Source organism: Choloepus didactylus, chromosome 8, assembly GCF_015220235.1.
Source record: "Choloepus didactylus isolate mChoDid1 chromosome 8, mChoDid1.pri, whole genome shotgun sequence".
NCBI classification, from domain to species: Eukaryota; Metazoa; Chordata; class Mammalia; order Pilosa; family Megalonychidae; genus Choloepus; species Choloepus didactylus.
Genome location: NC_051314.1, coordinates 59948450 through 59976413, shown reverse-complemented (window position 1 = coordinate 59976413; position 27964 = coordinate 59948450). Strand labels below are relative to the sequence as shown.

The 27964-nt window shown below is 36.6% G+C and overlaps 1 protein-coding gene across 2 annotated transcripts; it reads right to left on the bottom strand.

The window, feature by feature from the left end:
* Positions 1 to 202: 202 nt before the first annotated feature.
* On the bottom strand, positions 203 to 27889 carry TSPAN8 (tetraspanin 8). Of its 2 annotated transcripts, XM_037848212.1 has the most exons (9): positions 27814 to 27889; positions 27132 to 27300; positions 15712 to 15774; positions 9986 to 10114; positions 9169 to 9243; positions 8960 to 9067; positions 5921 to 6055; positions 3136 to 3219; positions 203 to 498 (listed from the first exon to the last, which is right to left on the bottom strand). In XM_037848212.1, exons 2-9 carry the CDS (start codon positions 27189 to 27191, stop codon positions 445 to 447), a joined length of 708 nt encoding a protein of 235 aa, XP_037704140.1. In that variant the 5' UTR covers positions 27192 to 27300; positions 27814 to 27889; the 3' UTR covers positions 203 to 444. The 2 variants fall into 2 exon arrangements, with proteins under 2 accessions (XP_037704140.1, XP_037704139.1); XM_037848211.1 differs by lacking the exon at positions 27814 to 27889 and having other exon boundaries at positions 27132 to 27430.
* Between the last annotated feature and the right edge of the window lie 75 nt (positions 27890 to 27964).

The window sequence follows — 27964 nt, the reverse complement described above, 5'->3', positions numbered from 1 at the left end:
GCTTCACACTTAATTCAGTCTTATCAATCGTATGTTTATTATATCACACAAAAGAGAGTGCTGCTTCTGAAAAGCCTAGATTCACTGCCTTAACCAACTATGACCCTGTCATTTGAAGATGAAGATTATTCCACTGGGTGGCTCCAGATGAACGTTTTAAGCACAGTACTACCTGAACACAATGATCAGACACATGAAAAAGTGCCAATGTAAACAGTGTTATTTTTATTTTGAGTAAAAATGCACACTTAGATCCTTTCTCTTGTGTCACTCATATCTTAAATATGTTCAGTTTGTCCGGAAGATATCTGCAGTCTGGCTAAATGAGATAATTTAATAGGACAGCTGCTACTGCCATATACAGCACTCATGTATTTAAGGTTACAAAGCCAAAGCAAAATTTTAAAGAAGTTTGACTGGTGATAGCTTGACACATCCACAGACTCATTTGCTCCCGATCTGGCAGTACAAGACCATAGAAAATACCAAACCAAGTATCTAGAAAACAAAATAACAGGATTACCATTGAAATTAAGAGGAAATGCTGGGGGTCTTATAGAAGACAGAAAGAACATTATACGTGAAACGATTTTGACTACTAACAGTTAGTGTCTCATTTATCTAAGTCATCTCTTTTCTTGGGAAATTAGAGACTCTAAAGGGACAAAAGAACACTGAGAAAGCTGTCTGAATTTTTTTTTTTACATGTGTGTTTTTAATCAGGTTTTCAACTGGCCATTCAGCCTCTAACCAGCCTTAATTGATTGTACAGTCGTAGCTGCAACCCCATCATCTTCCCCCTTGCCCCATCCCTCTCTGACACAGCCACCCTTCTGTACAGCATCGCTTCTGGAGCTCTGGGGACTTCAGACCTCCGGGGCTTAAATATTATACCTATCTGCCATAAAAATGTTATGAACACCTGGCTTAGATCATCTGCATAAAAATTAAGGAGTCTAGAATTTCTCTTGCCATAATTTTAAGCATTGCCAAGAGGAATAAAAAAGGCAATTTTTTTTTCTATATCTATGGGAAATTGCTTAATTCATGGATTTCATTTGAAGTGAAAAAGCACAGCTGAAAATCTGGGGCATAATTTCTATCTCATTGAGTAGTTCTCCCAAGAATGAGGAACCCCAAAACTTGCCCTAATTGGCTTTGCCATTGGTGATTTGCTTGCTGTGGCTTTGATGTGGCAATGACAGTAAGGACTGAGTGCAGGACAGATGGAAAGTTCTCTCCCATCAGTCCCCTTCCCAGCAGAGGCATGAGGAGGACAATGTGTCATCTATGCTGAGTCATCTCAAATGCTCCTGCTGTACTGGGAGTCTGTGCTTACTAATATTTTCCCGGAAATGTGTTTTAAATGAGAACTGCTGCTCACTATTTCTTCCTTCTTAAGACACCAATTCTCTGCAAAAGTAATTATTTTCATTCCAAATATTTTAAAAGTGAGGACTGAAGATTTATCTTTTTGCCTTGATCTGAAGCTTTAAGGCTAGGTCAATTATCAGGAAAGAATAAAGAAAATGGGCAAAATAATGGAATAACGTAATCATTGTGTCTCACTTCCACATCCTTGAAGTAGAAGCCCAGCATTCATCAACACTAGACAGTTAATTTCATACTTACATTTTACTACCTCTGAAAAGATTTATTGTTGTTCAGACGGACTGTGGGTCGTGGCAGGTCATAGTCATTGTCTGAATTTGAGTCTAACATGGAATTTGACACATATTGACCCTTATATTGAATATTTCGTTTTAAGCCTGCTCACTCAAACTTTCGTTTAAAGCCTACTCTACCAACATATGCATCTATTTGTTATATTTATAAATGTATGAGTATGCATCTATGTGCATGATTCCCCATTTACCTCTGTGTCCATTAGATCATATTTCTAAATTTTTATAAACCCAGAATACAAAACAGAGAAGCAAAGGACATTTACAAAAGGCAGAATCAAGAGAAATAGATTTAATACAGAGCACCATTTGAATCTAATCATATATCAGATATACAGAACAACAGCCATATCAACAGAAAATGCTTCTTCTCTAGATCTATTCATTTGAGCTACAAGGAAATAAGACTCTACAGCCAAATTTGCAGCAAAAAGTCCCTATTCTTTTTATAATGGTTAGCTGGGAAATTCCACCAGTAACTTAAATGACCATTTAGAGCAGTAATTGCTTCAATCCCAGGTAAAATTCCTCTCTGGCAGTGATTGGGAACCAGAAAGCCCAAGGAAGATGCTGATTGTGAAGCAGAAGTTACTCAGCTGATCTAACTAGCCTTCAGGGCAGGGAGACTTTTGCATCGTTAGCATTCTTGCTAATGTTCTGAAATGGGATTATCTGTGAATTTAACCCATTTGATATCAGAATTACCCAAGATCTGGGATGATTCCAAAATGCTTCTCTGAAACCGTTTCATATCATCTTAATACAGATTTGTAGTTTGTGTGAAGAGCATCCTTCAGTTTCAAAAATAATCAGGCCAAAAACAGTCCATCAAAATAAATATCCTACAATGGATTATTTTTCAACAACAATAATCAAATTGATGAGAGTAATACATTAAACCCAAGCAGAACCTACTTGAAAACTTCTCCAAATGAGCCCATAGTTCTTAAACTGAGAAAATCAGAGGCAACTGTCTGATTTTTAAAATTTGTTAGATTTCACAAGCATGAAATAGCAAGAAAGCAGCTCCCCACACTCCTGAGTTCAGCTTTGATTTTCTGTTTCAAAATCAGAGTTGAGATTTGTTTTTGTTTGGTGCTTTTGCTTCTAACTTCAGGAAACTTTAACTCTTGTGCTGATTTTCAATGAGGAAAGGATTCCTGGGACTAAGAACTGTGTGGAAATTAAGATTAATTCTTTTTTTTTTTTTTTCTCAGTGGAGAGGTCATTCAGAAATAATACATTTAGGACCTGTTCAATTCACAGAACTGTAAATCACCCCCAGACTCAAAGCTGATTGACAGAGACAGTGGGCCTTGGGCCTTGGTATCCCCGTGCTTTTCTAAAATACCTGGTTTTTATGAGGCTTACCATAGCTATTTGTTAGAAGAATGAATGGACAAACAAGTGAATGAATGAAGAAATTCAATAAAGCAAGATTATACTTTACCTCAATGACCATAAGTCCAAATGCTATTCCAATAATTATGATGATATGCTTTGCAACTAAGTCTTTTATCAAAGAAATACATGGCTGTTAAACAAAAAACATAAAAAGTTACCTTTAATAAAATTTTGACCTTATTTTAATTAAGATTTTTATTCATTTGTTTGGCTCTTTAAAGTGTTACCGAGGAATGCAACACAACAAAGGGGAGTTGAATTATTTTTCTCCTTCCCCCTGCCCTCCTCCGAATTTTTAAAAAAAATTTTTGTGTTTCATTCATACATTAAAAAGTAGTGACACATTTTTCTCTTAGAAGTCAATTAAAAATTTTTTTAAAAAAAGCTGTATTTTGCTGCTTCAGCTACCCAAATGCTGAATCCAGGGATCTCTAATTATAAATAATAATTCTATCCTAATTTTAGAGCTGATATCAACTCATCACTTTATCTCTTAGGTTTATAATCTGCAGTAGAGATTTTAGCTAATTAGCTTACAAATTTCATTTATAAATCAAGGTTTTTCAAAACTCCCTTAATAATATTTATCAGGATTGTGTTTTCCTTAAAGACAAAAAAAATTCATTATATCCACCACTATGCCCTTACCTTAGACAAAAAACGAAACTTAGAGAGTTGCCTCTCTGCCACATTTTTTGAAATTTATTCAAACTGGCACACATCTCCAAGCTTTAAGATATTTTAGACCAGAACCAAAACTTCCAATGATTGTAAATTATAAGGATTCATAAAAATGGAATACAATTTTAATAGTGGTATTCTCTGTTCAATTTAACTTTGTTAAATTAAAAAGTTCTCCAAAAGGTTGAGTTAGATATTCTTTTCCTTTCATTCCTGAATGTAACGGGCTTCTCCATTCACATATGATCCAAAGCAGTAAACATTAGAGAGAGGAAATTATTATGCCATTTAGTATCCCTATAAGATTAATGATCGTATCTACTGATTTGCAGTCATTATATTTGAGGGTTTTTCTCCCCCCAGATAACCAGGCTATCTTGGCAAAATGCCAATTATGGCCATGCCAGAGTTCTTATTTTTCTAGATTTCTTGCAAATGACACAAGGCAGATGGGAATAGTTTATGAATTTATGATCTTCATTTTGAGAAACTGGTGTGGTCATCAGCCTGTATGTGGCTGAATTATGTGTAAACTTAGAGAGAATATTTGTTATTTTTTAGGATAATGCTAGGGGATTTTCAAAATTTATCTTAAAGAAAAACATCCATGTGTTGAATCTTTAGCAGGAGACACACAGCAACCAGCCATTGAATTATAGTTTATTATAGCCATTGAATAATGGTTTCTTCTAGCTGGAAATTATATTCACTGGCCCATATTTTTTTCCCTTCATCTTTGTAGACATTGGATAGGGAGAAGGGGAGCAAGGAGGAACCTCAAGTGTAAGAATAAAAACAGTTTTGGTGAAATCATTTTGAAAAGACACGCTAACACTGTAGTCTGGTAAATAACTTCTCCCTCCATGAGTTACTTTAAATATTAGTGACTGCAACTCTTCTTTCAAAACAGATCCTCTTTAATGTTGATAAGATCAGTCAAAGGGATATGAATAGTCAGGAGAAGGAAGTTTTCCCTGAGATACTTGCTATTTCCTTTTACATGTTAGCTTCAGCATCTTACACTAAACCAAAAGAAAAAAAGCCAGATCTAAAATAATCTTCAGGTATTACAGAAACTAATTAAGGATGAATTATAATAGCTTTTTACATATTGCTATCCAACTAAACTATAATCTAAAGGATCCCAAATCATGTCTTATTCTAGCAAGGGTTCTGTCTGACACATATCATGCACTAAAGAATGACAGTGAATAAATGTCATTAATATTAGTTGTCATTTATATATGCATTCCTTCCAAGATAGGGAACAGTTTATGTAAAACTTCAAACTTCACAGTAAAGGACAGATGTTTTGTCCTACAGGAAGGCATCACTGAAACCTCAGAACTAATTGAATTGGGCTCCCATAAAATCTTGTGTCTACTCCTATCTGAGAAATTCCAGTAGCCCATTTTATTGAATTTGTCTAATTATCTCTCCCTCTAGTTGAGTATCAGCTCCATTAGGACCAACATAGTGACATTTTCAGGAATGGATCTACAGGTCCTGGTAGAACGCCTGGAACACAGGAGGTGGTCAATAAATATTTGATGAGTTAATCAATAATAAATGAAAGAAATAGGACAATCATAAATTTATTCTAAACCTACAATGCAGAAAAGATAAGCCCAGCTTTTTCAATTGACTTTACATGTCAGAGGCAACTTCTCAACTGGAATCGTACCAAGTCCTTCCTTTATACCTACACGGTTACCTGAGAAAAAGAAATTTTGATTAAGGAAAAAAAAAAACCTTGATGTTTGAAAATTAAAGTGAAAATATTTATTTCTAGAATTTATGTTAAAACAAAAAAATTGGAAAATAGTGGTTAAGGTCAACAAAGAGAGAACAAAATAAACTTTTGTCCATTAATTTGTACTTTGCCTCCCCTTGCAGTAGAATGCTTCTTTCACTTTTTAAAGTTGAGTATAAATGATGCTAGATTCATAGAAGAAATGAAATACTCTCATTTTTAAAAATCTTGGTGTATATCTTAACACAGGGATTTCTTTCTTATTTGGGAAATTCCTAGGATTTTCATATCATGTTTCCCATTGCTATTGCTGCAATTTTATTTTTTGTAACGACTTTCAATACGAAGAGAAAAATAACAGAACGACTTGCTATGCCAAATTTGATTTAGTTCTCACCTGTTTGTAAACATATTTTTCCTCATAAAATGTACAAGAAGAATCCGTTGAAGTTGGACATTCACATGACTTGTAATATTGTTGAAAATTATTTCCCCAATCAGCAGGTCCATTTACCAAACCACAGCATTTAAACTGTTTGATGAAAAGTAGATACGAAAATCAGTCACTAAAGAAGACCAAAAACATTATCAATATATTCAATTATATTCTTCTGGAACCATTATTAAGATGTTTCTTATACTAAAACTAGCATGTAAGTCACCTCACTCACCTCTCTGAATATAGAAGCAAAATGAAGAAATTTTCTATTTTGGTCTTAACATTAATTAAAGTAGAATGGGTTGCAGATGCAAAAGTCAGAGGAACTTGGGAAGAAGATGAAGAAATCACCTTCCAGTTTTTAATACAAAAAAGGGAGGCAGAGTCAGATCCATATATCCCGTATTTTAACAAAGAAGATCCCAAAGTGTTCATGAGAGAGTCAGCGTCTCTTAAAAGAACTTGCTCAAACCAGCTGGAAGGTTTTGAAATTGAAATTTCCATGTCACCATCCTTGATCACTCTTGGAGGAGAGGAGGAAAAGGGGTGAGAGCCATCTCAAATGCCAAAGAGGATACTCAAGAGTCTCCTATGAAATTGAAATTGAATTTTACATGGACATATATAAAATACGGGAGGAGGTACAAATGAAGGATGACGCTTCAAGCATGATGTCAGGGAGGGTAAGGTTCAGAATAAGCAGAAACATGGGGAAACACTAAGTAAATGGGAAAGGGGCCCTATAGGCATGTTTTGGGGGAAGAATAACAAGGAAATGATAATCCCAATGACCCTGGCATATGTCCCATGATATTATTAAATTAAAAAGAGAGAAATTGGCATACCTTATCTTTCTCCTATCAGCTCTATCAGAGAGAAAACTTCATGCAGAAATAGGAAAAAATTGTTAAAGGAAACAGAAGCCACAGACTGGACAGCTCTCCAGGCTAAAATGCATTTCAATGCCAGGATATTAAAATAACTTCACCTTAATGGCTGGATGACTGTACTGGTTTGAATACCATACCCTCAAAATTTAGGTCCACCCAGAACGTCAGAATGTGACCTTATTTGGCAATAGGATATCTGCAGATATAATTAATTAAGATAAGGTCATACTGGATTAGGGTGGCTTCTAAATCCAATGACTGGTGACTTTATAAGAAAAAGAGGAAGGAGTTTCAGACACACACATACTCACAGGAGCATTTCAGGAGAATGTGTTACAACAAACATAACCTTCTGAAATCTTTGATTAGCACTGAAATCAAGAAACCCATGTACGATGTGCAGCAAGTGTGACTCACGCTTCAACTCAGGAACCCAGTGGTGCCCGCTAGCACATCACCCTCTAGGTCAATTCAATGGAGAGGGTTGAGACTGCTCAGCCCCAATCAGTAGAGGAACCAAATTTGCTTAAGTTCTTCCTGCTTTAAGCCTAGACTGGTCTGGAGAGGGGAGGATCAAGAGACACAGCTATGGGGGAGCTAGGAAAAGTGCAACACAGAGGAAGTTAAACAGGGAATGACCCTATCAGGTTTCAGACCTTGGAAATGATGCTTTATGCAGAAATTTTACAAGCTGGCATCTATCCAAATAGAAACTGGTGAATGCTCTGGGAAAAAAAAATGTCATCTGATAACTCAAGAAACCAAGGATGTTTAAACTTGAAAAGCAAAACTTTTAGGGGTCACACAATAGCTATTTTCAAAGGAAAAGTTGCCATGTGTAGAAACATCAATAGATTTTCTTTTTCCTCTGAAACTCTGGAAGGAAGAACTAGGACTAAATAATGTAAGTTCTAGGGAGACAGATTTTGTTTCAAATTAAGAAAGAACACACTCATAATCAGACTTGTATACAAATGGAATGAGATGGGCAAAAAGTGATAAACTTTCAGCTTTTCAATATTAAATTAGAGAATGGATGACCATAAATAGAATCAATAGGAAATTAGGTTTAATGACCTATAAAATCCATGTCTATGACGTGCAAAGTTAATGCTATATGTATTTAATATAGTGGGAATTCTGAATAAAGAAAGTATGGTTAGGAGTTGTTTCACAGAGAAAGTAATACCCAATTAAAAGCCTTAAAGAACATGTAGTATTTGGAAAGAAAGAGAAAAGTAATAGGTACATTCCAAGGAGGGGAAAAGAGGCAAAGGCAGAAAAATAGCATTGTTCTAGGGACCCTGAAAAGACAAACCTGGCTAGACTGAAATGTTTGCTTTACGGAGTAATGTTTAGTAAAGTTAAAGATTAACTTGGAGTTAGATAGTAAAATACCTTCAATGCCTGCCTAAGTTTCAACTTTACCCTAAAGATAAAGAGAAAACAAAAGATATGGGGAGGGGCAGTTTAAGTGAAATATGGCTTCATGAAGTTACATTTGCTTTTAGAAAGAAATCTTAGCCTTCCTGCATGATCCTTCCTTAGTGTACTGTTTAAAAAAAATAGACTAAGACAGACCTGGGTTAAAACTCCAACCCCACCACTTGTTAGCTGTCAGACTTCCCTGGGTCACAGCTCCCTGAACTGTAAAATAGGGATGCTATTATTCATCATATAGGGTTGTTCTTAGGATTAAATGAGCTACTGCATAGAAAGCCTGGTACATGAAGCAATAGATGTCAGCTGTAATGATTTTTATGAGAGAAGGTGATATGGACAGACAGAGAGACTCATCAAATTCCCCAACCATACTACCCTTCTAAATGGTAAATGTTAAAAGAATTATTGATTTGACCCAATCTAAGCTTAATCTGTCATAAACATGCATTTCTTAGTCTCTGTCCTTTTAAACTGCTTCAGAACATCATATATGAAGCTAGAAAAAATTACAAATATTGTTAGTGTTTATCCCATGGTGACAGAATAATCAGACAAATCTGCAAAATGGATCCACTTTCCATCTTTAAGGAATGTGCCAGTTAAAATTAAGTAAGCACATAAGAAATATGTCAAATTCCCCTAATGACATATGAATTCCAATTACCTCTTCTTGAAATTCCACCAGGGCTTTCTGGAATTCCTTTGCAGTATCACCTGATGTGCTCAAAAGCTTTACATTTTCATACAGTGTTTCATTCATAATACGATCAGACTGAAAATTAAAAATTATTTTTAAATTATTCATGCCAGAGAGAAATATTTCAAAAATTTCAAGAATTTTCCAATATTATTAAACATTATATGTGTACACACCTGAGGCTTGAAAACTGCTCCTAGGATACCTGCCACCACTTGCAGAAGCAGAATTAGAAGCAATCCTATGAAAAACTAAAAAATAAAAGGAATAAAGGAATAATATTATCCCCAGTACTTTCAGTAACATCTTGGGGCATTTCAGCATGGTGTTATTTCTCTCCATAGCCAGAGATCATATTCACATTTGGAATATTGTCCACACTCTTCATTTTTTTCCACCCATGCCTTAAGTTGCAAATTTTGGGGTCATTACCACACAGAAACATTTTCTGCAAAGAAAAGCAGTTAAAATGAAAATTTATTTATGGGACTATTGGCATGGGTATGATATGGAATGAAGGGAAGTTTGTAAACTTAGATGAAACTATTTGAATATTATCTTTCTCCCTCCTTTCCTCGTCAAACACATGCACGCTCAGAACTGGCTTCAAAATGGTATTTCTACCACCATCAGAATCACCTGGGGCCTTGTTATAAATGCACTTTCCAGAAGAAACAACCTTTCTTTCCTAGAGGGTTCTAATTATCTTAAGGTCTTACATACATTTAGTACAGTACCTGGCACATAACAGGTACCTAGTAGTAAATGAATGAATGAGTAAATGAATGAATGAACTGATGTCTAAAACCCATCTTCTCTCAGGGTATCCTCTATTCTAAACTAAACATAATAACTTCCACAATCAAACCCTGTAAACAGCAGTAGATTTAGTGTTTCATCAAACTTGATAAGTCCCCTTGTCAGACAGAGGTGATGGGAAATAAGCCTCAGAAATCTGATGGGTAGATATTGGGATTCATCTGCAGAACCCACCAAAAGAAGCATGCAGCGGCTTTCTTTCACGGCACCACAGCATCCCAGGAAACCCAAAATCATGATGATAGCACCCACAGCAATCAACAAATTCACAGCAACATTGGTGTTAGTCTCAGAGCTGAGAATCTGAAAAGAAAAAAAGAGATTAAGGACAGGAAATCCCTTTCTTTGAAGCTTATTTTGCTTATTCAACAAATATTCATTAAGTACCTGCTATGTGCCATGCCCCGTTCCAGGACCTTAAGGTAATTTCAGTGATCTGAACAAGCAAAAATCCCCGTCCTCAGTGGCACTTATATTCTATTAAGGCTTTACTTGTCTGAATAGTGTTTCCAACTCTATATTTTTCTAAGACGATATATTGGAAGAAAAACAATGGGCTTTAAAAAATCAATTATTTTAAAATGCGTAGACAGACAAGTACTTTCACTCTTCTTGATGTGATCCTTGGTTCTTAGGTTTTTTGTTTTATACATAAAAGTAACATTATAAAGCATGTGTTTTTATGGTAACTTAATTATTTAAATTAAAAAGCCCAAGTTCCTAAACTGTTAAGCACAACATGAATGAATCTCAAAAACATTATTCTGAGCTAAAGAAACAAGACACAAAGTAGTAAATACTATATGATTCCATTTAGATGAAGTTCAAGAATAGGCAAACAAATCTCTGGTGACAGAAATGAGAGCACTGCTTGACTTTGAGCAGGGTAGATAAGAAAGCAGGAACTGACCAAATAGGGACATAATGGAATTTTATGGGTTGATAAAAATGCTTTATATCTTGATTGTGATGGGGCTAACAGGGACCTACACATTTGTCAAAACAAACAGAAAATATTTAAGAAAAGATAAGTCCTGTTTCTGATATTCTATAACAATTCTATCTCCTTATTCCCAGAAGGAGTAGTCCACAGAGGCTTCCAGAAACTCTATTTGGTTGGACTGTTAAGGAACGGATTGAAGGGAAAATATCCTTGAGTCCTCTGTGGTAGATTGGCCGTCCTGCATAATTCAGTTCTTCCCCCTCTCTACCTTCTTCCTCATCACCCTGACAGCACCCTGCCTCAATCTACCATTTGTCCTCCATGTATGTCCAGAAGTAAATCACAATTAAAAATGAAATCTTGTACCTGTGTTATATGTGAATGCTATATATAATCCAACTGACTCATATTACCTCTGTCATCTAGTGGGCTATTTCTAGATGGAACACTAGTCCCTAAACTAACTCGGAGACTCTTCCTCCTAGAATCTGCTCTGCAGTGTGTAGGTCAGCTCCCTTAGCAGTCAGTACAAAAATGACCGCCACTGCTACTGATGGTCTTTTTGTTCTTAAAGACTTTGGAAACCAACTCACAGCCTAGAGGAAAATTTTATTCAGCCATCAGTAGGAAACAATGTGCTGAAGGTTTTTGTTTTTTGTTTTTTAAGGTGAAGCAAAACAATTTCATTACTGAATAAGCATGAAACCAGGATGTGATAAATCACAGGCAATCTGACAAATCCATTTATATAGTCAACCAGATACAGCCCCTTACATGCATGTAAGAGGACCGAGTACCACTTGTCACATAATAAATTCATCTAGTACTGTGGTGGGAGGGGGCCTTTGTTAATTGCTTCTATCCAAAGGATCAATAAAGCTATAGGATAATTAAAATTTGGAGCCAGACCCCTAAGATAAACTCCCAAGAAAATGAGAGAAGGGTACTACCTTCCTTGATGTTTATATTTCAGAAATATCTCGCAGATTCTTGGTCTCCTGGATTATAAATGTGGCAAAAAGTTATAGATGTACATGCATCTCAAAGGGGGAAGGATTAAGTTCTGTACAAAAATATTCTCTAAGGCAGGTGGTACTTTTCCCCTTTTTGCAACTAGGAGAATTTTTTATATTTACATTTATCCTTGCATAAGTCAACATGTTTATCATTTCCCTACAGTTTTGGATCTCAAATGTATTGGATAATGCATTTTAACAGGGACAAGTGCTTAATGCCTGATGAATGGATAAATTAAATGACAAAGCTGAACTATAATATTCCTCTCTATGTTCTCAGGTTGTTTGGAAAGAGCCTGAATAAAATGACCCATAGGGCTTTGGCAGCACTTCGTGAGAAGAAAGCTTACTTAGATGTTGGCTGCTGACTGGGCACTTCTGTTGTTTCTTTAAAATGGAAGAATAATAGGGTGAGAGGGCTCAATGTACCAGGACCCATTTATCTACACAGTGATTGGTTTTAACAGTCCAAAACACACCAATTGAAGAACAGCGCTTTCTGCTGGATGTCTCAGTAACTACCGTGTGATGGAACTTGAGCTCTGGTGGGGATGACTTGGAATTTTGGGTAGGTGTGGCTGATTACAAGATGCTTGGGGGTCCATAATAAGGAATGTGAAAGTCCAGATTTTAGGAGAGCAACTATCAATTGAGGACAATTTTCCTTCCCAGAGGCTATTTGGTAATATCTGGAGATGCTACTCACATCCAGTGGGTAGGGTCTAGAGATGCTCTTAAACTTCTCACAGTGTATAGGAAAGCCCTTGTGCCCAGGCTAACAAAACTGTGCCTATGGTATAGAATATAAAGGCACTAAGCCTTGGGCATACTAGACAAGTCCTCCCTAGGACCCTATGAAAAACCCTTGCTCAAGGATGAAGACATTTTTACCATGATTGTGCCCCTCACTGGGACTTGTGCTGAAGTTTTAAAACCCTTAAAATGAAAATCCACATCCCACTCAGTGTCTGGACATTTAACTAAGTTTGTAACCCTGGCCAAGTCAGCTAACCCCTCTCAGTTCCATTTTCCCATTTATAAAAGAGAATTGTACCAGCCTCTGTGGTATCTAAGGCCTCCTTTTACTCTAAACTTCAATGCTTACAGATTTTACAATTTTTTTTACCTATTTAGAAAGCTTGGCTATGTCTTAAAGATATTTTGATGTGTTCTTCCAGAGTTTTTGTTTATTTGTTTTTTATTTGTTTGTTTGTTAAGATTGGAGCTAGGAAATCAAATCAATTTTGTTAATAAATAGGCATGATCCCTGGGTCAACATAGATGTTTACAAAAAAGCAGTATAAAAAAATAGTTTGACAGCCTCACCACCAAATACAGCTTCAGTAGAGTATTGCTGGTTAGTGCAGGTGAACCCTAAAGTTTCTGGGAGGTTGGGGTGGGGGGTGGGGTGGAGATCAAGGCTTCAGGGGCTGAATTATCAAAATTGAGGTTTGAGGGCCCAGATATGGAAATAATAGTCAAATGTCTGCAGTTGAGGCCTGGAGAGTGTGAGCAGCACGTGGGCAACAGGAGGTGAGGCACTTCTGAGATCAACCTGGGCAGGGTGACCCACGGCCAGAGACAGGCCAGAAAGCTGTGGGTTCACTGCCTGGGGGTCAGTGTTCTAAGATCAGCCCAACAAGTGGGTCTTCTTACTCAGGAATGAAATGGAAATCTGAGTTCCGAGTTTGCTCCAGGAAAGGAGCATTTTAAAAGCTATCTTGGATGAACGCTATGTCTATGGGTGTCTTAGGATAGGGGAAGAATTTCTAAGGAAGAGAAACAGCTGGGTCTGAAGGAAGAGGGGTTCAGGGATCCTTTTTGGATTATAAGTGATCTCCTGGGACAAGGATGGCTGCCTGTATGCTTTGCTGCATGGTGCTGAGTTTATCCTGAGGGAGAACAAAGTGTCTCTACAAGACACTTTAGCAGGGAGAGACGTCATCTCCCTGGTGTCCTTCTTTTCTGTATTTATGCCCACGTTGCCTCATCTAAAACCACTGCTCTGTTTTTCGACTAGTAAAATTCAGCTCTTTGCACAGTCTTGAGTTTTTGTCACTGACTTCATATAAATATAAATCAGGTCCATTTCACCTAAGTCACACTGGTTAATGTTATCTTGGCAGACATTGACTTTGGTTCAGGGTTGGGGGTTGACAGAGAACACAAGTCAAAATGTAACTAAAGATGCTGTCTAGCTGTATTAATTCCTTCTTATCCCTTGATGTCGAGTAACACCCTCTCAAGAACTAGAGTTTTCCTTTAGTACATTCAATATGTGTGATTTCTTAACAGACTAAACACCATGTTTGTTTACCATAAGCACTGAGGGAAAGAAAATGTTCCATATCAACCAGAAATAAAGTAAAGTAAAATAAAATTCAGGCTGCACACAAGTCTTTAAAATGCCAAAGGGCCTCTTAGTAGGTGGCTGTCAATCTCTGTGTGACTGCGAGTCAAAAAGTCAGACATCAGGTTCTAGACCACAGAGATTCCACACACCTCCACATCCTCACCTTGGATCAAACAGCAGAGGCTGAGGCCATCGGGATGTCATGGTTGCATTTATCAGCATACAACAGTAAATGAAATCCTGATGGAGAAGGATGGTACCAACTAATTCCCACCCTTCTGTCACCCAGTTTCCTTTCCATGATGGGGCACGGAAGGAGGAAGCAACTAATTGCTGCTGTGAGGGAGGAGAAGGAAAAGGGGAGGAAAAGAAGACAGAAGGGAGGAGGAAGAAAATTCCTTTAGCAAAGGAATCAGAATAGATGTGGATTTGCTTTTAATCTGTCTTTCAACTATGCTCTATCCAAAGGCAATTATTTGCATCATGGTAGAATGAGTTTTAGTAGAAAATGTATTATCTTAATAACAGGCATTAAAAGTTCTTTGGGGGGAAGGGGCAGGGACTATCTTCTTTTCGGCAAATACCTTGAAAAGGCTCTAGCGGTAGAAGATGTGATCCTGAATAGTGGCCAAGAGCCCAGATACCAAAGAATGAGCACATCACTCTACATGAGCAAAGAATAATAATTTGGAGGGAAGGGTCCCTTCTGAGAAGAAGATGGGAGAGGAAAGACTGGAAGCAGGGGCCAGGAAATGGTGCAGGATGGCATTATATTGGGTAAAACTGACAGAACAACCTTCCACACTCTCTTCCTTTTCCCCTTATACTCTCTCCCCATACACCACTGTGACACTGGTATGGCACAGAAACAGCACACGTGGAATCCAAGGTCTGGAGTCAGAATTAGCCATACAAACTAAACTTGCTTCAAACCTGTAGAAGTCTTTGTAACAGCTTTGCCACAAGGCATGTAGTGGGTGTATGATGGAGGGAGACGGGGCCTGCTCATCCTTTCTAGATAGCAAGGGTCTGGATATTCTCAGTTGACCACTGAGTTTTACTAGCAAGACCAGCCTCTTGTGTCATGATGATTGTGTTCACACCAGCTGACACAGGTAATTAACAACTATCCTTAAACTTTGCTGTCTTTAAGACACAGATTCAAACTTCTCTCCTTCTTTCCTTGTACACTGCACCATCTTGGGATCAGCCAAATTATCAACACCTTGTTGTCCCATAAAAATGGACCTTCTTGGGAGGGAGGAGAAGTGGTCTACAACCTCAGACTGTACATCAGGCTGGCCTTAAGCAAACAGTGAAGAAGGCATATGGCCACTTTGCCCCTTTCCACCTCCACTTTAAATGCAATGTCCTGTTTTTGGAAAAGTGTCTTCTCCCTCTCCAGAAAGACTGTTCTATGCCTAGTACAGAGCCAGGCATAGAGTAAGTAATTTTGACAAATAGAATTGAGTTATAAAATCACATAGCACAAATGATGATGATGATGATGATTGCAACTACTTTCATTATTATAAAAGGGATAAAATACTTTGGGAACAGGGCAGCTTTTGCTTATTTATTTCTTTACCTCTTGACCGTCTTTGCTTACTCGTATCCATATTGCAACTGCCAGGATCAAGATACCACATAACTGTAAAAAAAAGAAAAAAATGTTAGAATGCAATTGAGATAAAATGAAACTCTAACTCCACACACAACCCACCAATTCTGGTTAAAATGGCTTAAACCATTACAACTTGAAAGACATAAATGAGTCATATTCATATGTAGATAATTGCTAAAATATTACATTGTAATTCTGAAGTATGATAAGAATAATTGTTTCCCATCCAGTCTATTGGTGGGTCTGTGGTCAAGAAGTTACCTCCACTAGTCAGGGAAAGATCATTTTCCATGTTTTGATTCCAGCCCTGTGTTTTCAGTAGATTGCGATGGTTTAAAGACAAAATATCCTTATTATGCCCCTGGGTTTGTCTCTGACAAGCATTTTCAGAACAAGAAGGAAGGGAATAACTGACTAGTCACCATTCATTCAATATTCAAGAGACAGGGAGAAGCCGGGATAGATAGGGAACAGCAGGACATTCGACAAAACGTGCAGTTAAGCAACAAAGGTACAAATTCACCGTCACTTTTTGCACCCAAATAAATTCTTTTAAAAATAAGCTTCGTTAGTGGTAGAGCTTACCCAGAGAGGAGGAACAATAAGAAACAGTACTCAAAGTCTTAAATTCCTTTAATGACTTTACCAGATTATTTAATTTGGAGCAAGGCCAACACATAAAATGCGAAACACATTTTACTTTAGTGTAAGGAAAACCCCTGTCTTTCAGGGCTTTTTCTTTCTTTCTTTCTTTCTTTAAAGGTATATATTGTGACCTCAAAAAAAAAAAAACAAACATCTATTATAAGACAGAGATGTTGAGAGCAGGTCTGGTAACATACCAGACAGAGTAGACTTTGGAGAACTTGCTAGAATATTCTGATCGGTGTTCTGACAGAGAGATACTGAGTCTTCCCAAAACTTATGACCTTGGCGCATCATTGCCACATGACTGGAACCCCAAAACAGCAGTTTCACTCTTAATGGTTTCTCATTAAATTTGCCAGTAAAACAGAGTCAAGGGCTTCCTTAAGGAACAGTGGGTACAATGAGTTGCTGATAACCATAGAATCTGTGCTCCCTAAGAGACTCAAAACTCATCTATGTCCAAATTCTTCACTTTGGATAAAGAAATTGGAACCTTGGGAAATAATGCTGACTTTGTGAAAGTCAAATGCAACTCCTAATCCAACCCTGCCCCTTCTTTATGCTTCAACTCCTACAAAGTGATTAATGCAATTAAATACCGAAGCTCTCTATCAAATCACCAAATAACCTCTATAATTTACACACATATATACAATATAAAATACAAACCACTGAAAAAACAGTTTTAGGCCTTGAAAATTCTTCTTACTCCCTCTTCCCTTCCTACTAAATTCTGATATTGTTTGCAAACAGAGGTAAGTGCTCTTTTCAGCAATTCTTTGCTGTAACTCTATGAGTGAGAATTATGTGAAATGATTCTCCCTCTGGGATTTTCTGTAACTTTATATCAATTGGATTTTTTATGTGTTATTCATTTTTTTTTTTTTTGCTGATATTTTCTATCTTTTTCTTCTCCTTTCACAAGTAGATCTCTATTTATTGTCCTGTCACTGTGACTTTTACCTTTAACTGAAAACAATTTTAAATATCCTAATACCTATCTAATATTTATGAAACTATGAATGATAAAACTTTAAGAACTCTTAGAAACCCAGATTGTGATATTTTTAAACACTTTAATTTGCAAATATTTAGCTCACTTTTTCAATCTAGTAAGGCATCAAAATATTCAGAAATCTTACATAATTAACCATATTTGCCCCTGACATGTTGACTTTTAGTCTTCTCCACCACTTAAAAGTTACCTGTAATACAAACATTTAAAATAAAAGGTATCTAAGTATTTTAGAAGCCAAGAATATTTTGCTCAACTACAATCTTCAGAATTAGACAAATTTTCTTAGGGATTTCAAAGTTGGCCAAACTATCATTTCCAATCCTACCACTATCTTTTCTTCAATCTTCATTTAAAAAGCAGAAGGAAAAAGAACTTAAAATATATGATTCTCATCGTTATAATAGGTTATTGAAGAAATTCACATGTAAAGATCGAGTCTTAATATCATGAAATTACTAATAAATTTGTTGAGTACTTTTAAAAGTAAACTTATTTTCTACCAAGAAAAATCATTCGACAGTCATGATTAATACTAAACTATTTCATTCCAATTGCTACCAAAATTGGCCATTAAGGTTCTTTCTTTGAGCCCCTTTGCAAGTTTGTTTTAAGTGTTTGTCCCTCAATCTTTTTATACTTGTTTAAACAATTAGGAATATAACTTCAGATATGAGTCTTGTTCCATCCTATTTTGTGTTGATGAGGTTGTAAAAGAAATTGGATTGATACATTGGCCACCCTGGACATCAGTGGATATAGAGAACTGACTTGGCCCACTTCCTGCCCTACTGGTTTCTCTTTGGAGAGTACCATCCTGGTGGTCACTCAGCCTCCAAGGACATCTTCCTTTTATCTCAGAACACTTCACATTCTCCTTGTGGAATTAATTAGTCTGAGCTTTCTAAGAAGTGATTGCTTATGAGCAGAAGCTGAAAAATATAAAATGTCAGTGTGATGGTTAGGTTCGTGTGTCAACTTGGCCAGGTGATGGTGTCTAACCATTACTGCAAGGACATTTGTGGCTGGTTAATAAACCAGAAGGCCAATCATCAGTCAATTGGCTGCAGCTGTGACTGATTACATCAACGAAGGGTGTGTCTTCCACAATGAGAGAATTCAATCCGTTGGATTTAATCCAACCAGTTGAAGACTTTTAAGCAAGACAGATAGAGGACCTTCACTTCTTCGGCTAACCAGTGAAGCGTTTTTCTTGAGGAGTTCATAGAAGTTGCCAGTTTGCTGCCTGAGGAGCTCATCGAACATCTTCATTGGAGTTGCCAGTTTGCTGCCTGCCCTATGGAATTTGGACTCATGCATACCCACAGTTGTGTGAGACACTTGTATAAAATCTTATATTTATAGATATCTCTTGTTGAGTCTGTTTCCCTGGAGAACCCTGACTGATACAGTCAGGAAGAAAAAGGGAAGGTACCATCCAAGACAAAAACAAAACAAAACAAAAAAAAAAAAACAACTGGTGCAGGACAAGCTGATTTGTCTTCTTCTCTGGTAATATTTCTTCCAGTCACCCCTGCCTAGCCCACCACCCAATTCTGTCTTTTGATTTGTGTATTTATAGAAGTATGTTCAAAGAGTGCTGAAAATGGAAGAAAACGCACAATGCTATGCTAAGAGAAGAGGTGATTCGTGAGCTATACCATTATTAGTCCAAAATGGACACTCTTTAGATAAGCTTTAGGGATCTTTTCCTGTGTTACTCCTGAGAGATTAAGAAATATCCAAGTGAGCATCTACAAGATTTGTTTTGTGATAACCACAAACACCAGGGGCCTCAACTGTAGGGGGCAAGGATTCTGGCAGTCCTAACATGTTTAGGAAAGTATGGCTGCTGCTGTTGTTAATTTTCAAGTTTCTTCATTTATTTAAATGTTTATTTGAAAGTCCAGTTTAAGTGCTCTGTGGTAGGAGAATGCAGACTGCACAGTTGTTGCCTGTGAGACTATTTTCCTCTTTATGCCTTGATTTTTTTATCATGGTAAAGTACATGTAACCTAAAATTTACCATTTCAACCGTTTTAAAGTGTACAATTCAGTGGCATTTAGTAAGTTCACGATGTTGTGCAATCATTGTCACTACCTAGTTCCAGAACATTTTCATCCTCCTCAAAGGAAACCCGGCACCCATTAAGCACTCACTCCCTGTTCTCCTTTTACTCCAGCCCCTGCAACCACTAATCTCTATCTCTGTGGATTTTACTGTTTGAGATACTTCATATAAATGGAAGCATGCAATATGTGGCCTTTTGGGTCTGGCTTCTTACTTTTAGCATAATGTTTTCAAGGTTTATTTTTGCTGTAGTATACACCAGAACTTCATTCCATTTTACGACTGAGCACCATTCCACTGGGTGGATGTTCTAGTTTGCTAATGCTGCGGAATGCAAAACACCAGAGATGGATTGGCTTTTATAAAAAGGGGGTTTATTTTGTTACACAGTTACAGTCTTAAGGCCATAAAGAGTCCAAGTTAACACATCAGTAATCGGGTACCTTCACTGAAGGATGGCCAATGGCGTCTGGAAAACCTCTGTTAGCTGGGAAGGCACGTGGCTGGTGTCTGCTCCAAAGTTCTGGTTTCAAAATGGCTTTCTCCCAGGACGTTCCTCTCTAGCAAGCTTGCTCCTCTTCAAAACGTCACTCACAGCTGCACTGAATTCCTTCTCTTTGAGTTAGCATGTTTATATGGCTCCACTGATCAAGGCCCACCCTGAATGGGTGGGGCCACGCCTCCATGGAAATATCCCATCAGTTATCCTCTACAGTTGGGTGGGGTGCATCTCCATGCAAACAACCTAATCCAAACATTCCAACTTAATCGCCACTATTATGTCTGCCCCACAAGAGTGCATCAAAGAATATGGCTTTTTCTGGGGGACATAATACATTCAAACCGGCACAGTGGATGCACTACATTTTTTTTTTTTTAATCATGGACCAGTTCATGGACTTTTGGATTGTTTCCACCTTTCAGCTATTGTAATAAATAGTGTTGCTATGAACATTTGTGTACACATTTTTGTTTGAATATCTGTTTTCAATTCTTTGGGGTATATACTAAGGAATGGAATTGCTGGGTCATATGATAGTTCTGTGTTTAACTTTATTGTGAGAATTTTTTTATATTTTCTTCATCAATTTGTAAAAATTCAGAGATCCTGAAAAACACACTAAAGTCTTAAGTAGGTAAAAAATGTATTAGAAATCTATTAAATATGGCTTATAAATTTGATTATTTAGGACTTCTATATCCTTGTTTTTCTTTTCCTTCCTGAACTGTCAAAAACTGAGAGATGTGTTAAATTCAGATAGTGGTGTTTGCTTCCACTCTTCAGCATTTCTAACAATGTTTGCTTCATTTAAGCCAGTGAATGCTGTTTAGTGCATTGAGTCTTGGATTTTAGTTCAGAGTAAATGTTATTATTATTTTTTAATATGTCTCTTTTTTTCAAATATTTTTCAATTTTCTTTTAGATTTTCACTCAGGTTTATGATGAAAAATACAATTATTGAGACATAAGTAACTTTTTTATTTCCAGACCTTTATTTCCATGATTTTCCCATGGTTCATGCTTTAATTATTTAGGGCATGTTTAAGTAAATTTTACAATGTGAATATTTGCACACATTTTCCTCTCTTGTTCACTTGTTAAAGAATGTATCTGGATGTAAAACTCTTGGGTCACATCTTTCACTTTGAATCCTTGGCAGATGTTGTTCCACTGTCTTCTGACAGTTAGTGTTGCAATAAGAGAAGTCTGTTGCCAAGTTGTATTTTTGTTCACACATTGTTTGTTTGTTTTCTTTTTAGTTGTGTGCTTATATCCAGACATTGGTAAGATTGTACTTTATCTTTTCACTCCATAATTTTCCTAATATTTATCTAGGCATGGATGTCATCTTTAATTGACTTTCACTTGGGGCAGAATAGGCACTTTCCATCTGCATACATACTTTCAGCTCCATGAAATTTTCATATGTTAATCTGATTATTGTTTTAGTTCCATTTATTCTGGCCTTTTCTTCAGAAGTACACATTTTTTTGGATTTATATTCTCTTTTCTCTGAATCTATTATCTTCTTTCACCTCATTTTCATCTCTTTTTAATTTTCTTCTGGTTGAGTTTCGCAATTTAAGTTTCTGTATCACTCTTTATATTTAATGTGATATGCAGAGTAGATTTGAATTCCGTTATTGTGTTTCTAGTTTACTTGAAATCCTTCTTTCTTTATGCATTTTCCATTTCAGCTTATCCTATGGTTTTTCAATTAACTCTATCCTCTCTTATGGCTTCCAGCCACTGTTTCATGAGGATTATTTTTTGGCATCCCATTGTGGATACTGATTTCCTGATACTTTTTTCGGGATTTTCTGGAGTGTTTCTTTCAGGGATATGTGCTAGTCCTCTAAGGATTCAGGGTAACATTCTCTCTCACTTGTTCAACAGCATTTTTTGTTAGACTTTATGCCAAATTTCCCTTTTTATTCACCTTTGAACAATATGAGACCTGATTTATTATCGATCAGGAGTTAGGGTAAGTACTTTGCCTCACTCTCTAATGACACGGGTTATGGCCGCATTCTCAGATCTCCTGTTGGAGGTCACTGTGCTTTCCCTATACAGGCATGTGCTAATGCAGCTCTGATTTACTCAGGTAGCCTCTTACCTTGCACTTTATACCTAGTTTTCTGATACTCTACACCAGCGAAGTAAATTTAAAACTTCTCTTCTTAGCAGACTGTCTATCATGATTTTTCTGTCTTTATCCCCAACCGAAGGATGTTTTCTATATTGATGAATGTTAAATACACAGTGTGTGTGTCTCTACAGTTCTATTCATCTGCATCTTCTAAATCTATTAGTAAACCAAGCACCCAGTACAACGGACACAAATTCACATTTTGAATAATTCTAAATTTGGGGGAAAGAAATCAACCACATTTCTTCCCAACACAAATAGGGGCCTGAGTAAGCACACTACAGGTTATCTTTCCTGCATTTACAAATCCATTTTCTTTCCCTGACTCTAATTTATGACAAAAGAATTCCTGCCTTATCACAACATTTGCTGTCTTATTTCCTCCACCGTTTCAAAATTTGACATTGAAGTGTATTCAACATAATGCAGTGTTTTTATATTTCTGTCTCACAAAAATGACTACACAATGTTGGCTGAAATTTCTTTCTTAAACATTTGTTTAGCATTTACACCAAGTTCTTTAAACATATTAGCTCATTTAATCCTCACAACAACTGCATAAGGTAGATACTACTGTTATCCCCATTTTTACAGATGAGGAACACCGAAGCACAGAGAGGTTAATAAAGGTCACAAAGGTCACAAAGTTAGTGATGAAGGAGTTGAGGTTCAAAAGCAGAGCCTGAGCTCTCAATCCCTGGGTTCTGATGCCTTTGGCATTGGAGTAATTCCACACTGATTGCATAGTGAAAGGCAACCAGTGTATTTCAAAAGTTCACACATTTCAGCTGTAGTCAAGTCTTTATCTTGGGGGATTTCACCAACTGACAGACTAAAATATAATGTACCCTTATCTCATAATGTCTGCTTTGTTTCCAGTTTTCAACTGTTCTCAGCACATTCATTTCAGAAGCTAAGACACTAAATAAAGTACAATGATGGACATCAAAATGCTGGTTCCTGAACTCTCTCCAACTTCTGGCTTCCTTCTTCTCTTTCCAAACCTCATGCATTGGCTTCCTTCAGTTGCTGATACACCTGGCTTCACAACTTGGCTCCTTCTTCTGACCTTGCCTCATTTAGGGTTATGTCACTGCTTTCCGTCATGCAGAATGGGCGTCCCCCTATGGCTCACTGTCTCTGATAATTACCCACTGCGTCTATGACCCGAGGCCCCATGTTCTATGCTTACCCAGATCCCTAAGATACCCCTAGCATCTCTCCAATATTCCCAAGTCTGACCTGCATGAAAAGAGCATAAGAAAACCTGGGCATATCATCTGGTTTTGACACAAAACTTGGGGAAATAGGTTTTTTACTTCTAAGTGAGTTTAATGTAACTCACTCTGACTTGAATCAAACTTTAGCATGAGTGATTAGGAATGATTTTCACTTTTGCATGTTTTTCTTCAATTAGAAATTCTAACAAATGGAAATCACTACATGTTTATGTAGCATATCTAAAGTTCTTCCCCAAAAGACACTGATACGTTTAGTTTAAATGACCATGTGCATGTCGTAGAGATATTTAAATATCTGGACCTATTTTGCAAAGGTTTAGTTGCACCAGAAAGCATATATTTGAAAACATCAGGCCATGGACATCTAGAAGAAAACCACATCAGTGGGATCATTAAAATTTTTGCTTAAGTAAACATTAGGAATGTGACAAATTGCTAATTACCTATGAAGGATTATAAAATTCCAACTGAGAGCTCTAGGTTGAGGGTTTGAGGGAGAGCAGAAATGGGAACAGTCCCTAACCTCAGAGACTCCTCCTGCTGCCTCGATTATGCATTGAAATATGGATGTCACCTGTTTGCTGAGAAGTTATCACTGGTCTTGCCAATGTCGCTCTCACTCAAGAACTCTACTGCAAGATCTCCTAGAGAAACTGTAGGGCCTATCACATGCTGATGGGAGGAGCAAGGGCTTTTAGCCTGAGGGCCCCTAGACATAGTGCACTGAGATCTATAATATCAGGAAGACTTTGTCTTCATTATCAGAGAAAAAGGAGATAACAAAACAAAATAAATCAGAGCTCCCAGTGAGAGCAATTATGTTGTCTTTTACAGCAAGGTGCAGATCACTACAGCTCATCTGGAACACTGATTTAAAATATGTGATCCTGAACCTATAACCTATATCATTTAAGTTTAAAATTCACATCTATTCCAAGTTCCTGATTAGCTACTTCATGAAACAAGGAACTCTGAGGTATTCACAATACCCATGTTTTGCATACGATTATTACACAACAGAGATATATTTTAACTGTTTCATAATTTGGGAAATCTTTTTAAAATAGGAGCCATGTATTTCTTAGCAAATCCATATATTGGTTTGTTTTGATGGACCATGTATATATTGCTAATTACCTATGAATGAAGAAGACAGGCTGCAGTTCTTTAAAAACACAAATCTCAGGACTTCTTGGAGAAATAGCTAATTCCAGGAAATAGGCAAGTAAGTCTGTAAAAATTTGCCATAACAGATAGTGAAGATGTCAAAATTATTAGGATCTTATCAAAATGACTCAGTAGCCAACTTGAAGATTTGGCCAAAGATGGAATAAATTGCATATCAATGAGAATAAGTTCTGTAAAGGGATTTAAATCCATGAGTTTTTAAGGATTTTAAACTTTAAAACTAGTTTTAAAGAAATATTAGCTTATCACCTTTGGAGGATACTATAAAATTAACTTGTCATTTTGAAACCTGGTAAGAGTAAGAAAGAAGCATTTATGTTGCTTTTTTTTTCTTTTTGATAATATAATCAAAAGGTAGATGAAAAATTTCTCTTTACAGAAAGTAATCTGATTAATAAATGAAGAAAAATTGTTAGAATGAGAATAGAGAATATCAACAATTTGTAACTCTCAGATAATTAATGGATATGAGCATCAATGGTTAATAGCACAAAAAGAAACTCAACTAGACATTATGTGCTTCCTGATGAAAAAAAACACACCACTTATAAAATAGTCTCTCCCCCTCCAAAAAAATCTTTTAACCTGAATCTTATCAAGCCTCCAGATGCAACTACTAACTTACAGATAATACAGAAGACAGAGAAACATGTTAGACATACCATGGTTATGTAAATAGCAAAATCCAGACCATGAGAAATATGACAAGACAACACACAACATAAAATTGTACAATAAAATTGCAAGGGAAAAAAGGAAGAGATGGAGATAGAGGGGGAACCTAAAGATTAAAACAGATAGAAAAATGTATCAAGCAATCTCAATATGTGGACCTTATTAGGATCCTGATTCAAACTGGAATGTTTGTAAGACAGCTGGAAATTTGAACCCTGGATGGTTGGTTGATATATGATTCAGAAATTCTTATTAATTTTAAAGTGTCATAGTGATATTGTGGTGATTTTTAAAGAATTATTTTCTTTTGAAGATATGTACTAAAATATTTACAGATGAAGTGATACATGTGGGATTTGCTTCAAAATACTATGGTGTAGGGGAAGTGTATAAGATTATAGACAAAGGAAGTTTGGCCCTGGTTTCATGGCTGTTGGGGCCAGATGATGGGGTTGATTACCCTATTCTCTCTTCTTTTGTGAATGTTCAAAGTTCGCCACAATAAAAATCTAAAAACAAAATAAAACCAAAAGACATAGGCATTTCTTTGTTTATATTCTACTCCCAATGCTTAACCAATTTTAAATACTTCAAGGAAAGAAATTTATCAGGGCTGTTTTAAAAACTGGCATACGGGCATGAACTTCACTTAAAATATGCAAAAACAGCCTATTTTTCCAGGGTAAAGAGAAAGTACAAAGGACTAACCTACTTTGTTTAATTTTATTGATTTACATACTTAGCTTCCTTATTTGATTTACCTATATATCATCTGTATTCATTAGAGCTACTAGCTGTTGACTGGAAAGTCATTCTATACAATGAAAGTATATTCAAGTAGTTAAGTTTAACCAGGTCTATTACTATTTTAAGAGGACAGAAAACTTACCAACATATAGAGACCAGCTGCTTGTTAACTAAGAGGAAAACGGGTATGAAAACAAAATCAGAATTCTTTCCTGCTTATACTGCATAAGCCATTTTGGAATCTGTATACAAAGTGCTTTTTTCATTTAGGTGCTTTGGACTATTTCCATTGGTTTACTTTTGAACAGTCTTTAATTGCACCGTATATACCAAAAACGATAACATCAGTTTCCCAACATCCCAACTTGTCCTTTTTTACATCTCATTTGTCCATTTTCCAATGTTAGGTGGTTCTTACCAACTTATTTTATATGCCTAAACTGAATTGATTCTTACCAATTTTATATGTCTTATGCCAATGGCCTTTAAGAGAAATATAACTTGTTAAAAGGCAACCCTGTTGATTGAAGGGTGGAGTGATGACACATCAAAATATGACTTTAAAATGTCAATGCACACCCACAGTCTTAGATTAGCAAGCTTTTAATCATTTTATGACTAAATAATTTTATTGTTCTCCCTCTCAAGCTTTTTTATGACCCATTTTTCTTCTGTGGGGCCCTGAAAATGATCCTCCTGTCATGTATTTATCATTCCCACACCGCACCATTCACCTGTTTCAAATCCACATGGAAAGGGTGGGAATCAGGAGCTGGTCTGAGGACTGGGCTCAGATCATGTTTTTCCCACAGGGTCCTTAAACTTGGGGAAACCAGCATAATACACAACTGAGAATAATTGTCCTTTAATTAAGGAGTACTTTTCCTCTGTGATTGTTTTGCAACAATATCAACACATTTATGAAATGTTTATCCTCACAGATCCTGAAGCATACTTTTTTGAGTCATTGGCTCATTTTCAATTACTGAAACAACCAAAGAAAGAACAAACAAACCCAAACAAGTAAATGGAAAATACATTTTCCTCCTCCTCCTATTTCTCTAGAGCCGAGTCTGTTCTTATTTATGATATTTATATCAAGATCCCCTTTCTTGCATAAAATTGATAATTAAAAGAAAAACACTTACCCAGAACAAGAAGTTGAAGATAAACATAGAATATTTTAAACATCCACTCACACCTGCCATTTCTGAAAAGGATCAGGAATCCAGATGCCGTGAATTGAACTATTTGCTATAAGATTGTCCTGCAATATGCTCTGGAGTAATTTGCCTGCAGATATTTCTGTGTCCACAGCTTCCGAGCAGAAACAGAAAGCAAAGAGGTAGAGAGAAAAAAAATTCCAGTTATTAAAGTGGATAAAAAATTAACCCACACATTTAAATATCACAAGGGCTATCTCTGGGAGGGTATGTTCTTTTGCTTGTCATGGCTCTTGGGGCACAGAGCCAAAAAATTTATGGCCCTTTCTCAAAAACTGCCTCCTTTAAAGTAAACAGATATCAAGTTAAGGGAGTGGCTTTGGATCCGGGGAGAGACTGGCACAGCGATATTGGGTTGTTGGGTTTCAGAAAGCACAGCCTGACTCTCCTGCCTTCTATTTTGACTATAAGGAAATAAGGTTGTTTTGCCCTGAGTTATAGAGACATTGTGCCCCAACTCATTTTTGCACTGCATTTTCTCAAGCATACAAAATTTCTTCCAAATGCATTAATATGCATTTAGAAATCTGAAAATCCTGAAGGCTTAGACATAGCAACATTTTATCCTTACCCCTAGAATGGTGAAATAACTGTTACAAGTACCCACCTTCCAAACGTTCTAAGTTTATTTCCAAACCATTCCATGGAGCTGACTTAAATGTACCACAGTTGGGGGAAGGTGAAGGGAGAGCCAGCCACACCTGACTGGAAAAGATCATTCAGTTTTTATCTTTATGCCTTTACAATGTTAAAAAAAA

Excerpts from the sequence above, each read along its gene's own strand:
- TSPAN8 (XM_037848212.1), bottom strand. The coding sequence starts at position 27,191 with ATGGCAGGTGTGAGTGGATGTTTAAAATATTCTATGTTTATCTTCAAC. Across the intron at positions 3,220-5,920 it reads AAAAATATGTTTACAAACAG|CCATGTATTTCTTTGATAAA; the intron begins GTGAGAACTAAA and ends TTTGTTTAACAG. Across the intron at positions 499-3,135 it reads TTGGACTTATGGTCATTGAG|ATACTTGGTTTGGTATTTTC; the intron begins GTAAAGTATAAT and ends TTTGTTTTCTAG.